We start from the raw sequence: 15,761 nt of genomic DNA on the forward strand, positions 1-15,761 counted from the left end.
GTTGGGTCAAAGTTACATAAAAATAAAATCTTACCACAAGCCATCAACACAGATAGCAGTTTTGAAAGAGAAAGGACCGAATAGGTCATCTTAATTTGTAAAAGACTTCATACACCCTCTCAGAAAAAAGGAGAAAGACTAAGCACATGTAGCTAAGCGTGTTTGTGATGCTAATGCCCTAACTCTTTAGGGATCCCTAAGCCCTATTTCTAAGCATTGCCATTCATCCTTTAGTAGCACCAAATGCCCTTAAAAAATGCTCCCCCAGCCCAGTCCCCAAAAAAAGGGGCTAGAAAGAGCTTGGGGATGACTTGATACTCAGCAGTGAAATAAGCCCAGCGTTCTGAGAAGAGCTGAGTGAGAAAAAACCTGAATAATCATTCTCACCTTTTTTCTCCATCTTTACAAATATAATATTAAAAACCTTAACAGACTACAGACACTATTCTACAAGTCAGTTATGACACAAAATTCTACTTCCAAAGTCTAAAAGCATTTTGTACATTATAGAGAATTTACTTACTTGTTGCCGAATTCTTGGGTTCCACCTGATGTAGTAATTGACCCAGAGCTCTAAGTGGCGCATACTGGCTACCGGATAGAGTGCTCGATTTAGCTCTTTAGTATAAAAAGGATTGGTGTATTTAGATTTTTCACTGTTTACCAAAGACCATAATGATAATGTCTTCTCAGTCACTTTCTAAAATGAAATTGAAATAAGAACAGTAAATATCTGCACAAAATCAGGAAATCCAACACGGAAGCCATGGTTACATACACTTCTGATTTACTTCGAAGCACAATAAGTTACTGTACTAGAAATATTCCAAAACCAGTGCCTGGCAAGCATCTTAGTGACTGCACAGCCTTTAAGCTATCAAAACCAAGGAATTTACCATGCAACTATTCTACAACAAGAATAAAACCAATTCAAAAACATTGTCATACAATGTAATCATCAAGAGTCAAGACAGCAATATGATTAAATGATCAGCAGTTTGACTAACCTCTTTTTCTCTAAGAGACTCACTGTTGTATAAGAAAGTACCAAACCGGCAACTGTACAGGTGATCCAGGATTGTAATCAAGAACTGCTCATTGAATTCAAAGGCTGTAGGAAACTAACAACAGAAAAGACACGTTTGTTCGTTACATCATAAAAGCAGGGAGAGATGCACACGTCTAGGTTAAGAGGCTAAAGGGCTAAAGGCGGCATTTAGAAGTCTGAGTACATCTACAAATAATTTTTAAGATAATTTCATATACGGCAGTGTTCAGATGACACGAGGTGTTCAATTGTCTCAAACTAGTCATGAAAAGAACTCTCAAAATTTTCTGTCTTTAATTTCTAAAAAGAAGAATAAAATACAGAATAGTTACAGCTACATTTTTACTAGCAAGACAGATTAAGATATCCATAGTGCACTCTTTATAGTGCAGCGCCATACAAGAATATAAGGGTTTAGCTCCTAATCATTGACCCTAAACAGGCTAAGTTAGCTGCTTTCTTTCATTACTTTTTGAAAACACAATGCTTAAACCACAGCACTCAACATCTCCCAAGCTTCCTTTTCAAGCTTTGACAAAACAACATTTGTCCCTGTAGTTCAAGGGACAGCTTCATAAAAATGGTGAAATGAAACAACAGACCCTATTAAGCTTTTTGGATGCAATTCCTATAAAAGCATTCTGCAGGGTCGCATCTCTCAATATGTTTCTGTAACACCCATACCCAAGACACACCCGCCTTGCATGCAGAGCCAATGCCGTGCTAAACAAGATAACCACAGCCTGCACACCCCGTTTTGAAATAGGGTAGAGAGATGGTATGGTTTAAAAATAGACTCTTTTTGACTACAGTGTCAGAGCAGAGGGATATGCTGTCCTCTTCAAATATATTTTTTTAAATAAAGATCTAGGTTTTTAATTTAGCAATCTCTTAACAAATCTGTCATCTGAAAAAATGATATAACATACCTGTTTAGACATCTGCCACACACAATCAATGAACTGGAGAAAGATGGGCGATCTGTCTGCATCAGCATGATTTTTATCACCATGGCCTATTCTCTGAAATGAAGCAATACAGCCTCCTGTTAACCAAAACAGTCTATTTTATGGCCAACAGACATTGTTTCTTGTTTTGCACTAGAATATTAATGCTTCTGTAACAGAGCAACCTGTTCTCATGATTTCAAAATTAGTTACTGCACCAAGGACGAGAAATTCAGATACACAGAAATACTGCAAAAGTGTTCCAAAGATGTCGGAGAAAAATTCCAAAGTGATAACTGACCCTGTTATAAAAACTGGCTAGTTATTTGACAAGCAGAACTGTTAAAGCATCCATTACTTTGCAAATAATCAAGACATACCTTGAACTATTTTTACATAATAAGTTTGTCAAAAGCCAAGTTACATACTTTGTCTTCTTTTGTAATTTAAGCCACTGGAGCCAATGGAATGACCTAGATCATCAAACTATCCACACAGATTTTCGTCTTTCCCCTCCAGCACTTCAACCTGAAGTTTCACCCTGAGGTAGATGGTGAACAGGAGCAAGCTTAAAGAAATGTTCATGTTCTTGACAGAAAATTAGTGCATATTTTTAAAATTCGTGTGAGCCAATTATTCTGAGGAGTCCAAAGTAACAATCAAAGGAATTCTCCCCACAGACAAAAAGTAGGTTTGGTAAAAGCTGTTTCCTTCCTTTTCCCATTTGATAGCTGAGAACAGATAAGAGATTCGGGGAAAAGAAAATCTATTAACTTCATAATTCTGCTTGAATATACTTGTCTGGAGGAGACAAAAGAAGAGCATGTATGTTGAACTAAGATATTGTCTATCTGCCTGTAAGATAGCAGGCTCAATGTCTTAAGGATGTGAAAAAATGATAAACCAGTACACTACTCTGTACAATGATCTGCAAGATAGTTTAAAATAACAGAATCGAATGGCAGGAAATAGAGGGACATGAGGGATTGTAGCTGAACTCAGTCAACAGTAGCAAATGACTAGAAAGGCACTATAGGGAAGACACAAATTAGGCTTCTTGCTTTACAGTTTTTATGGTTTACAATACCTGGTATCTGTTAACAGAGTCATACATGTATTCAGTAAGGAGTCAAAGTCCTTCTACTTTCACTATGGTTACCAGTTGTAGGATGTCTGAGTGTCTTCCATCTATAGTTATGTCTCATATTTCTTACATTAGAATGCATTATTAGAACGACATTCCACAGAGTGCGCTATCCAGATGATAAAATAGCTTGTTAAGTTCATTATACATAGAAAAGTTGGGCTAGGGGACTCCTTTTTAACAAGGAAACTTACTACGTGCTTCATTGGACAGAAAATACAGAGAAGAACTATTAAGTAGTCTACTATTTAGTTATTTTTTATTAAAACATCCAAATTGCAGCCCTGGTAATGTGAAAACATGGAGCTTGCTCTAACCCAGACAATGTAAGAAACACCCTACTCTTCTCCAACACCCCACTTGAGGCAAGGCGTAACAACAATAGCTTCAGAGATGAGGTTCAGGAAATGCTAAGTGCACGAAGTGCCTTGTCCCCACTATTAAAACTCACAGTTCTATCAAATAATTACCAAACTAAAACAGAGAAATCAAAATATTTTCTGCTTGGATTATCAGTTTTTATTCTACAGAATATTCCAGAAAAGTACTATCTTCACTATAAGGTAAACAACGCATCAAATCAAAATATACGGTACTCTCAGAAAACAGCAGATGGCTAAAGGAGAATAGCTTTGACCATTTCCAAAGATTATTACTTGAGTGAGCAAGTTGGAAAAATAAAACAGTAATTCAAGCAAGAGCAAGCTATTTAAAATCACCCTTGTTGCTGCTACATTGTCAGAGATGAGCCAGTGGACTGAGCTAGTCACTTGGAAGGGGTGTAAAAGTCCCACCTCACTCGTGGGAGGAAAAACATGATCTGTTGAGAAAGGATAAACTCATTTGACTACTCCAAAATAAATGTTTTAATAAAAAGAATCATAGATTATTCAAATTTATTCATAATAGTGAAGGACATACAGATCTCTCTCTTTAAGCTTTATGTTAAACCATAACATATGTGCTACAAGTCTCCTAGTGACACAATCTAATTTTACCTTTTAAAAATACAAAATAAAATATGAGAATAAAAAGGCAAGTCAGTGTTTTCCTGTGGCTGTACCAAGACAGAATACTTCAAAGGCTTATAAAACACATCACTACCAGAAGACTACAGGTAAGTACACAAAAAACTGGACCACAGCAGGTCTCATCCACAACAATCAAAATGCAAATCTCCTATGCTTCAGAGCACCTTTAGAATATCAGATCAAAGACTGCTACAGCCTACAAGCACACTTAAATGGTGAAGTGATTCATGCTGAGTAGCTATATGTGAATTTCCGAAAGACCAAGACACTCTTGTAAATGTAAAATGAGCATGAAATACACACATAGGCATATTTTTCCATTTCTTGATTTTTCCAGATTGCCTGTTTTCCCAATTTTAGCAATATTAAGTAATATTGTTAGAATATTCCACTAGGGACAAACTGTGCAAACAACTTCTACTGAAGGTGTGGAAGCTTCTTACTGTGAATTACAAGGTTCAGCATCAACAAGTAACACTGTTGTAAAGCTCCCAACTTATGTTTTATAATTACATATCCCAACACACTCTCCCTGGCAACCTATTCTGCTTCTCCAGGTTCCTCAGACATTTCCTGGTTAACTGGTTACCTGCTAAATTTAAGAGAAGTTCCACTAAGACTCTGAAAAGTTTCCTGACACAAACACCCTTGACTTTGCATTATACATGGATAAGGATATTAAGAACTTGCTATAGACAATTTCTACTCAAACTTCTAAGCACCCAGAAGACAACTGAAGAGAACTAGAGGCAGCATTACCAGTGACAGCCTCTTGAGAGCTATTATGACAAGTTAAGAACATTTGGGAAGAAGAATTCAAAACATCACTTAAAAGATGTTGGCCAGACTCATACATCTGCCTCTCATGACATTCAAAATAGTCCAAAGGTAGGGTGAGGGAGAAGCCTCATGTCCCAACCTTATTTGATCATCTTCTGAGAAGTCTGGGAGGACATTATTGTTCTGCCTTCTCATTTTCTTTGCCCAGTAACCACAGTAACCCTAGCAATTCTGCATTTTTAAAAGGGTTTAAAGGACAAAATATGAGTTCTCGGAGAAAAACAGCAAAAAAATATTAACCAAACAGGTCCAAAACCAAAAGCTCCGCTCAGATTTACCTGGAAACGTTTTAAATCATAATTATTGTCATTGCTTTGGAATTATCAAACCTTGACACATGAGTAGTTTAACATTAAAAGCATTCTAGAATGTTAATGTTGCACAGTCCTTACAATTATCTTCTAATTCTTACCGAAGCAAATTTGTGTCCAAAGCTTATCCACTCTTTTTGCACCAGAACTTCAAAGCCTTCAATTGTCCTGTAGTAGCTGTCTAGCATCAACATGGCCAGCGACGTCAGCTGTGCTGTCCGGTCCCAGCCATCGCTGCAGTGAACCAACACCGAGCTCCTTCCCGAGGATACCTTGTCTGCCACTTGAATAGCTCCTGTCAAGACAAGCTAGCAAAGAGGAACAGGCATCAAACAACACAGAAGATTAGTGTTATCATTCTAACAAATTGATTTCTTTGTATCTACACAGTATCTAAGTTGATACTGTTTCCATTAAAAGACCTAAAGAGCACAGTGTAATTAATTGGAAAATAATTTTCTAGGAGATCAAGTAAATTTCTTGTAGAAAAATAAACAGATTGGTTCCCTAATGCCTTAGTAAGATCTAATTCATCTCACAGCAGATTCTTAAAAAATGGGGCAGAAGACAGTAACCTTGATAAACTGAAGAACATAAGCAGCTTTTTTAAGTAAGGAAAGGATTTACCATAGGAAATACTCTAAAAATTCTGTATTTCATTTGGCTCTTTTCTTTGAAATAAATTATTGAAATATCTCAGTTGTTGGAAAAGGGAACTTGTACCCTTCTATTATGCTTATTTTCCAAATATTAACTTAAAATGAAATTTTTATTAAGTAGGATTCACTACATAATACTCTAACTACTTTTGCACAGCTGTACTTAAGGCAAAAGGTTCAAAGGTCAACTAGTAAGAACACTGGTGAATTACCAGTTTGTGTTATTTGTGCTACAAGATGAAAATTACAAAAATTTACAAGATTTACAAAACCATAATTCACAAAATAGAAATCACATACATACTGACAACTAAAGTAATTACTTATCTTTCACAATGACAGTGATCTGTAGTCCTGTATTGCTAGAAACCAAAATAAATCAGTTCTCATACACGTAAAGACAATCAGACTAACACTGCATTCCTCTATTAAAGACTGACATTTGACTTGAGGCAGACAAACATTGAATTTCACCTACTGTTACTTAGTAATGATATCTCATAACTACTCTAAGGCTAGTTCGCAAAAAGCTCACATCCAGTGATGCTGTTTTTGTAATTCAAGTAGTTCGATGCGTTCTGTATGAGGACTACCGCCAAGTCTAGCAGAGAAAGCAAGTCTGACACAACAGATTTGGACAAACATTATTTCAAACGCAAAACATTACCTTTATATGTTCCAACCAATGGGTTGATTCTAGACTCGACAACCAGTGTGATTCTTCCACATTAGGATAAACAATGTCCTTCAACTTCTTCAAAGATTCCCGCATGACATGAATATTATGAATGTCCAAGAAGAAAAGTTCTGCGTTGGGATACGCATCTTCACCTTCATATCCTCCCCCCGTTGCCTACAAACAAGAGATCTAAAATTAACTTCATTTAATAAATTAATTACTTTAGATTAACACTTAAAGGCTGTTTGTACTGTTGGGCCTGAGACCTTCGAATAGGATTGAACTAGCCAGGTAAGGGACAGTCGGCCAGCATCACATTAGTCAGGACTCAGGATGCTTTGCGAATAAAACGACATTTGTACCTTCCCCATTACTTTTGAGATTCATGATGGAAATAGATTTTCATTGACCAACTGACATCACAATGTCAATATTTTTTTCTTCATCTATGTTCACTTTTCCTGCCAAGGATTAAACAAACTCATAATTCTGAATATAAGAGAAATCAACTTACTTTCCAGACAGATTATAAAGGTTAAATTAAAATGTACACTACATCACACAAAACAGCAATTACTCATAACATACTAGATCACCACTTCCAGGGAATAAAATCGCTCATTTATTTGTTTCTGTACCAACTAGAAAGAAATTCAGTCAAAAGGAATCGTCTGTTTCTTTACACCGCTAATTCAAAAGAAAGCAAATCTTTTTACCAGTGCAAACTTCCCACCAAAAAAAAAGTAAATCTTCACTGTGCTTAAACTGCCTAGTTATTTACTTCTAAAGTTGAACTGGTATTTAAATAGATAAAAATTATAATATGTTTGGCCAAGTAAAATTAAGAGTCCAGTTAAGAATAAACTATGTTTCATTTAAGAATTAAGTTCAAGAACCTTAGATTCTGCCTCCAAGTAGTAAATTAATAACAACATTAAAGTTTAAAGTAACTTTTCTAACATTAAATTTTATTGCTGAAGCCTGAACATGTATTTAGATCGTTAAGAAATTAAAGAGCCACGTAAGTAGAAAGTCTATTCTACTGCTGCTCTCTCAAAACATTTAAGCACCACCACAGCAGAGGATGTGCCTGGTCACAAATGGAAGCGGAAAACCACACATATTTTAGGACACAGTACCACTGATGAGGTTTTCCGAAGATAGCTGCAAAATCACAGCCTTTCCTGCAGCCAGCAGAAACATGCCATGAATTGTGATAAATAAATTTTGCCTTTATAAGTCATTACAGCCACCACCTACACATCAGACAACAACCTAAAGGACATTACAGCCTTTTCCCATTAGTACCACCAGCACTTCTGCCAGTAGCACAGTATCTCTATTCTATGCTCTCTATCTCCTGCCTCAGATGTGGGGGTATTCTCAGAGCTGTCAGGCTCTGCGCTAAACGAAGTAATGATTGTATTTTTCTCTTTCCTTTGAGTATTATGCAGTCCTGGTGAGGAATGATCGTAATTTTAGCATCAGGGCTGCTGCAGCTCCTACTGACTGCGTGGTCTTGACCTATGTACAAAGAACACAGGAATGCATGAGTAGCGTAGCCCAAGATTTTTGCTTACGCTAATCTGCACAGCTGCTCAAGAAAACTTTCTTCAGTGCTGATCAACACTGGCTTGCACTCTGTATGTCACTGTCCCTCAGATCCAGAAATGCACCCTATTGCTTTTACTGCTATGATTGAGTATTTCATATTCAGCGATATCAGCAGTTAATTAAAACACATGGGTGAAAGACATAGACCATTTTAAAAAGCTGAAAACTGTGCTTCATACTTCAATAAGTATGTGCATATAAAGTTTGGCCATAATACACCTTCGAAACAAACGGAGTAAAAATTTGAGTTTGTCCAAGAACTGGGGAAAAATTTAAGTTAATGTAAGAATTGGCATTCCTTCTACAAGGCAAACAGAAGGATTATGTGTTTTGTTCACCCATAAAAATTCAGTGTGCAGAGGATAATGCAATTTGTAGAGTAAAATATAAGCGATTGAGGCAGACCCTCAAAATACAAATCATTGGATTAAAACCTAGTCAAACAGCCCCTAGGATAGAGCGTCTGAAAGAATATATGTTATACACAGAAAAGCACCTTATTTCTTGCTTAATAAAGTACATTCTCTATTACAGAGAAGAGGGCTGTAAAGGTACAGATGTGCATGTTTAAGTTACACAAAGCAAAACACTAACATGATCATCCCTCTTGAATTCTGAAGCAACTTAACATTTGTTACACATAAACCTCCTAAAGGCAAACAAGTTTTACCATTTCATATTCCTTTCAGCAGAAACATTGAAAAGGACTCATTCCACCAAATTAGCGTCCACTTTGTGCCAAAAAACCATTCAGAAGCTAGAATTCCTTTGCTCCCAGACAAGCACACTCATTGTGTCACTACGATCTCAAACCCTCTTGAGCTCCTATCTCTTACGCTCTTTGCTGTGCAGACACACAACTTCACTCCTAAGTACTGAAGAGCACGTCCACTTCATTTGTGCCTGAAGTTCAGTGGGTAAGGGACTACCCTAGACATGGAGGGAGAGAAGCTGGTACATTCTCATATGACGAAAGCATTAAACTTGTGTCCTTCACTGCCTCTCCCTACCTAGGCTTTTCATATAAACATGGAGCACATCCGTGCTCCATAGAGTCTGCTGTGCTCTGTGCCAAATGCAACGCTGACACACTGTGACTGGCATTATCTCATGTATGCCTGAACAATCTGGTCCTCACCAGACTTGGTGGGGTGCGGGGTGGTGGTGGTAGAGGGGAAATCAAGGCACAGGGACACCTTTTCTTCTTTAAAGGTTGGACCAGATGATCTTTCGAGGTCTCTTCCCATCTGGGCTGTTCTATGATTCTGATCCCATTTAGGCTTTGATCACAGAAGAAGTGGTCACTTTGTCAGATGGAAACACTACTTCTGTCACTGCACTTACTAACCACAGGCACCTAGGGAAGAATAGGTATCTAGGTATCCAAGATCCTACCCATGCTGCTGTTCAGAGTGTAAATCCCCAAATTAACCTTATTCATCACTTTATTTGCTGGATGCCTGGACAGGTCTGAAGTGGTTATTGTAATGGTTTGGAAGAACCAAACAAAGGATGCCTATCAGTGGGCTTGGCTTTATGCACACAGCCTTTCCAGGACAAAATTTTCCCAGAGGATATGAAGCAGAGCTGTGGCTTGCACAGAGGTGGCATGTCATTCCAACAGAGGACATGCTCTACAGAGCTCTGCCTACATCCGCCTCACAGTGCAGAGTGCAGTCATATCTGATTTCAGTCCGTGCTGAGATCTGTGCTTGACTGATAACAGACAGGGTAAAGTGTGTCTGGAAATCCACATGTGGTCCCGAAACCCTCCTTATGACCTACTTCAGGCACTAAGGTCCTTTCATGGCCTTGAGCCTCAGTACGTGATTATGTAAATATATATTTTATTATGTAAATGTATCTACGTTAAAATTACTACTGTTCCCCAAAACCTCCACACAGAAAACTTCAAGCTAAGTCTCTTCCCCACGCCCCTTCACAAGTAAGACTATTAAGCATCTGGTTACCTTGTTTGCAACTGCATTGACATTGGGCCTAGCATCATAGATGGTCAGTTTCGAGATTTGCCCATTAGCCTCCCTGATGATATCGAGATATCTTTCATCATCTTTATTCCTCTTGCCACTCATTCCAACAAGGGGCTGACTGCAGCGCATAATAACAGCTTGAGTCTCTGGATGAATCCATGACAGAACCTAATCACATGTCAAAAACACATTAGAAGAAATACATTTTTATTAAAAAAACATAACTTAAATTTTATAGTTACATTCTTTAAAATAGATAACATGAAAATTAACACTTTTTATTTAATTTCTTCAAAAGATAATCTCCAGACATCTCAACTGCTTCACTTTAGTTTCATAAAATTTAATAATAATAATCTTTACAAGAGTTCATTCTCTTACATATTTAACTCTTACTGAAATTATACTTACCTATATAACCCAGTGTACTTTAATTTTTTCCTACAAGTCTTAGGTTGCACAAATAATTCTGAAAAGCAAACTGGAGACAAATATAGCAATGCCTGCTGAAACTAATAAACAATTCAGAAGGATTAATTCATTGTAGAAACTGTGACTAAGATGCTCCAATTCTACAAGAAAAACTTTTCCCTTTTTTTGGATAAAGAAGGAAAGTTGAATTTTTCTGCAGTATCCTGAATGTTTCCCCTTCTAATCTTTAAAGTGCATTTTGTTCCTCAGCCCTCTTTACAAAGAGGAGGCACTGGAGCAGAGTGCACGCTGCCTTTGTTGTTGTTCTGAGCCACAGGGGACTTCCACAAACAAGAGATAGTAGGCTACCTAGGGAACAGACTGCAGTGTGAGATTGAAGATAAGCAGCCCAAGAAGCGGGTAAAAACTCCAGCTTCATCATTGAAAAATATTAAGAAACAGTATTCCACCCAGTCTGAAAGTTGTGGGTTACAGAGTGAAAGAACACCAGAATTAAAAAAAGAAATCCTCAGAAAGTATTCGCTCCTGAAATACAACCCTTAGTTGTAGATGTAGAAATGAGACCTGTCAGCGTGTGCGTGGTGAGTATGATTGGTTATTTCCTGACGAGAATAAAGTTACTATTACAAGGAAATGACTCTCACTGTACAGGCATACAAAAGCCCTGTCATGAATTGAGATGACAGAGAAGATACAGCTAGGTTATAAGAACTATATGCACACACTACATATTTTAACATATATATTTTATACATCTTGTATATTATACATATATATATGTGTGTATATGTGGTAGATTTACTGTCAGTAAATACCGTATCTAATAAATATTTATCATATTGAGTTTTGCATCTGTTTGAAATTAACTGAGATTTAAGGCAGCTTTCTGATACTAAGAATCTAGCACCTCTTACAAGTTTGCCAAATTGAAATATTAGTTAAAACAGATTGTATTGAGAGAGAAATTACAGTTTTCTATAGTGTTAAGAGCTGATAAGTAAAAATTATATTACCTCAAAGAATTTCAGTTACAGAAATAGAGCCAAAAAGTCAAATGGGTTTATCTTAAACCACACAGCCCAATTTAAAGGACGAAGAAGCCCAAAAATTCACTACAGAGACTATGCATGAGGTCTTATTTTAGGCTTGACCATTGGAACTATGTTTAAATGCCACACTGTTTGCTTACAGGAGGATAACATTTGCTATCACCTTTTACGTGCATCCAACAATAGTCAAACAAACTAGTACAGATGTCAGTCTAAGGCTCATACTTCATTAAGAAAAGGGAATCTGCAACGCTGGCAGTTGTTACTAGAAAAGTCAAGTTAAAACTAACAAAGTTGGAATGGGTGATTGTTGTGGGGGAAAAAAAGAAAATTTGGCTTGGCGAAGACACTAGTTTCAAGCAGTAAAAACTGCCAGCCAATCAAAATTATTTTGCTGTAACCGTTTCCAAAAAAAAAAAAAAATCATCCTCTGGGTCGTGTTCATCAAAAAGTTGTTTGGATGCATACTTAAAACTAGCTACACTATAAAGTAACTTTCATCACATGATACTCACCGGGATTCTATTTCGGGACCTAAAGGCAGCAACTTTCTTGAGGTCATCATCTGTTGCATTATATGGCACCACTAAGAGCGATGGATATGTATCACACAGTCCGTAATGTTCATTAATAAAAGTTACTCGCCACCGTTCATTAGGCAGTCCCTAAAATGTAACACAAAGTTTTTCAATGTATTTTCGTCTGTACAAATAGTAATTCTGCGCTTGAATTTTACATGACATTATGGCCACATGGTGGCAACAACCTCCCAATTTAACCTAACTACAGTACTGTTTCAAAACAATAGAAGAAAAAAAGATTACAAGACCACACAAAACAGCTCATTGCTGATGGATTCACAGCCTTAAACAACTGCATAGCTCTCTCCTGTACTCCCACATACACAATTCTATTCTTACAACAAGTTTCAAAACAATGATTAAAACTAGTAGATGTATTTCTTTAATTGAGGAAAGAAAATTGCACTCTCTTCTCCCTCAAAGCTCTGCCTTTCCATTTTGCCTGCTGAAAAGAGACTATGGTTCTGAGAAGACGGGGGGAGGAGGTCTCATCTCTTCCCTGTAGCCTGATACTACCTTCAGGTTAAAAATAAGATTCAGGGCAGCTTTCTTACTGAGAAACAACAACTTTTAGTTGCAGTCTGCTCAGTAACGCATTTTACAAAGAGCAGCCAGGAAACTGAGAAAGGCCGAGAGGCCCTCCGCACACACACAGTGGCATTTGTGTGGGTGTTTGTATTTTACCTTGTTTGGGTCTTGAGCCTCTAAACCGTGAACCAAAAAAATATGGAGGGAAAAAAAATAATCCAAGGAAGTCCTTATTGTTTGCTATTTAATTTTTTTTTAAAAAAAAGTCATATTTAAAGCAAAAATAAATTGTCTAAAAGACATTTTAAAATTAAATACATCATCTTATTTCATTGACATTTTTCCAAAATCACCTAAAAAGCAAGGCAGAATACTGTCAGACATATAAATAACTTCTGTAAAGGAACGGTGCTTCTAAAATAAGATGTCTTTTTTTTTTTCTTCACTTCAGGAAGAAGGAGAACAAATCAAAGACCAAATCAAATCTATATTTAGGACACCGTAGTTACATATTTGGCACATTCTCCCCACCCCCTGCTCACTCAACAGTGGCACATTTAAAACTTCCCTCAAAGAGGAAAGACTACATTTTATATTTTTAAAGGTTCCAGTGCTTTTTCTTTTCGTTACATTTTTCAAGTGCTATTTCCATCTCCCCCCATTCTTAGTGCCCCCCCGCCAAAAGGGCTGACAAGAGAAATGTACAAACAATAATTCCTCTATGTAAATTGTCAGAGATGAAACCATCAGGCAACTGCAACTTTAATAACTCACTTGTCTCCTGTATTCAGACATTGGATTGTACACCATCCATCCATTTTCAGAAAACTTTTCTTCATTTGCAAATGCAAAAAAAAGCTGTAGGATGTAAAGAAAGCTTATTACACCAAACTCACTGAAAATGGCAAATATGAGGGCTCATCAGCAGTTATTCGCTAATGTCCACCACAAAATAGGACTGACTTTTCCATGCCAACCCCCTCTCTCCATTTAGATCTGATATTTATAAGTCTGTAAAGCAAAGAGCAAGAAGTAATAAACAATACAGATCTGCTAATGAAATAATGAATATGTGACAACAGTTAAAACAAGAAATGACTAAATAATAAAAATTACAAAGCTTAAATAGCTGGATATTTTTACTGTCAGGCGGTTGAAATGTTTTAAAATAGTTTGTATCAGCTTATTTACCATATTTCATTACCTCACGAAATAAACCACTGTCTTCTCACCAAAATTTCTCTAATACGTACAGCTGCAATTACTACATAAAATATTAGATGCTAAACTGAAAGTGGAAAAAGGTTTTAATTGCTATTCATAGCATTAGGAAGCAGTCTTCTTCCTGTACCCCTATCTCAATTGATCCTTACTAACAGAAATAAGGTGTACTGTAAAACTCCATGGAAGTTAAACAGTTGTCATTAAAAATGAAACAAAATACGCTGTCAGCAAGGTTACACTACCTCCTTTTCTATTGCTTTGTTGCTCACTCTCAAGACTCATTTATACAAGACAGCATCCTCACCCAGGATTCTGACAACTTCCTCATACCTTTTTGCTTCCTTCTCCTTTCAACCAGCTCCAAGTGGGCTGTATTACCTAACTAACCTCTTTTGTCCTTGGTTTCTTTTTACCGTTTATGATGAAAGCAAAAGTAACGTTTATTTTAGGAATCTCCTTCATTGAGAAAATTGATTTTGGTGGCTTACGAATTCTTTGGATGCCAACTGGAGCATGAAACTAAGTTGTTTCAAAAAAAAAAAAAAAAAAAAAAAAAAGAAAACGCAGAAGAGAATGCGTTGTCCGGAGCTAACTGAGCAACAGCAGCCAGAGCAGAAAGCATTCAAGAGCCCATCATAGCTCATTTGTAACAAAAAAACCCTGAAAGTCTCCTACCTATTCAAAGACATTAAAAGAAGAAAATGAATGCTAAACCGAACATCCCAAATCTACATCATTTTCACAGGCACAGACCTGAACTAAGCAGAAATGCAGAAAACCTGGCAAGCAAGAAAAAAATAATCATGGTTCTCAGGTGCATGATTACATCTACAGAGGTAAGGCGATTCTGAATTCTTAAGTGCACCATACGCCCAGGTGGAGGTTTCTTCAGATCTTATGAAGGCAGACACTAATGGCCCAAGGCAATTCTGTTTAGCCTAATATGTTACGATGGTTTAAAAAGTAAACAGCTCTAATCAAAACACTAAATTGAATCTGTCCAAAAGGAGGAGTTTTTCTCCTCATGTATTTATTACAAATAGACAAGTATTTTGAAAGAACGTTACTGCTCACACAAGATACTTTATCCCACTAGTTTTAGAAACTGGAATTTTAAATTAAATCAGTATTTTAAAGCAAGTACATTATTTGGCAAGTTTGCAGAAATAAACAATTCATTTCCAAGTTGTGCTTTCTCAATGTCTTCACCATTTTTAAAAGCGGAGGCCTTCAGTGTACGTAAACATTACAGATTCTTTCAACTAAGTGAAGTGCTATCAAGTGGGATGGAGGGAGAGATGAAGAAGGAAAAAGGAACGAGGTGGACGTCAACTGCATCAGAAAAAAAAACACTCTAATAGAAGTAGATGCAAATATCAGAAGCTAAGCAGAAAAACTGAAAAAGGTTGGTTGGTTGTTTTAACTGCAAAGCAGGAATACAGCAAAACAGGAATACCACTATCTAAGTTGCAGTAGATGCAACTGATTTGCTGAACTATTAATAAATAGCTACAGGCGAGAACCATCCCCTCCTCCCCAAAGGAATTTGCCATATCCTGAAGAGCAACTATGCTAAGAATTCACCACGGAACCAAAAAGACAAAGGAGAATCTTATAACAGGAGGAAACAGAAACACTGGAATCCTAACAGATCATGTAAAAGATGTCTCAAAGGCAGGAATA

At 36.9% G+C, this 15,761-nt stretch overlaps 1 protein-coding gene across 4 annotated transcripts in view; it reads right to left on the reverse strand.

Annotated features, from left to right (window-relative positions):
- MTM1 (myotubularin 1) overlaps positions 1-15,761 on the reverse strand; it is a 46,319-nt gene that overhangs the window by 5,019 nt on the left and 25,539 nt on the right. For all 4 annotated transcript variants that reach the window (XM_054215497.1, XM_054215496.1, XM_054215494.1 and 1 more), the window contains 8 exons: positions 13,629-13,712; positions 12,261-12,410; positions 10,244-10,432; positions 6,648-6,833; positions 5,423-5,629; positions 1,978-2,070; positions 1,008-1,121; positions 524-700 (listed from right to left, as the gene is read on the reverse strand). In XM_054215497.1, coding sequence (XP_054071472.1) covers positions 524-700; positions 1,008-1,121; positions 1,978-2,070; positions 5,423-5,629; positions 6,648-6,833; positions 10,244-10,432; positions 12,261-12,410; positions 13,629-13,712 — 1,200 coding nt within the window. The remainder of the gene's footprint in view (positions 1-523; positions 701-1,007; positions 1,122-1,977; positions 2,071-5,422; positions 5,630-6,647; positions 6,834-10,243; positions 10,433-12,260; positions 12,411-13,628; positions 13,713-15,761) is intronic.

This window comes from Rissa tridactyla, chromosome 9 (genome assembly GCF_028500815.1).
Source record: "Rissa tridactyla isolate bRisTri1 chromosome 9, bRisTri1.patW.cur.20221130, whole genome shotgun sequence".
Classification (NCBI taxonomy): domain Eukaryota; kingdom Metazoa; phylum Chordata; class Aves; order Charadriiformes; family Laridae; genus Rissa; species Rissa tridactyla.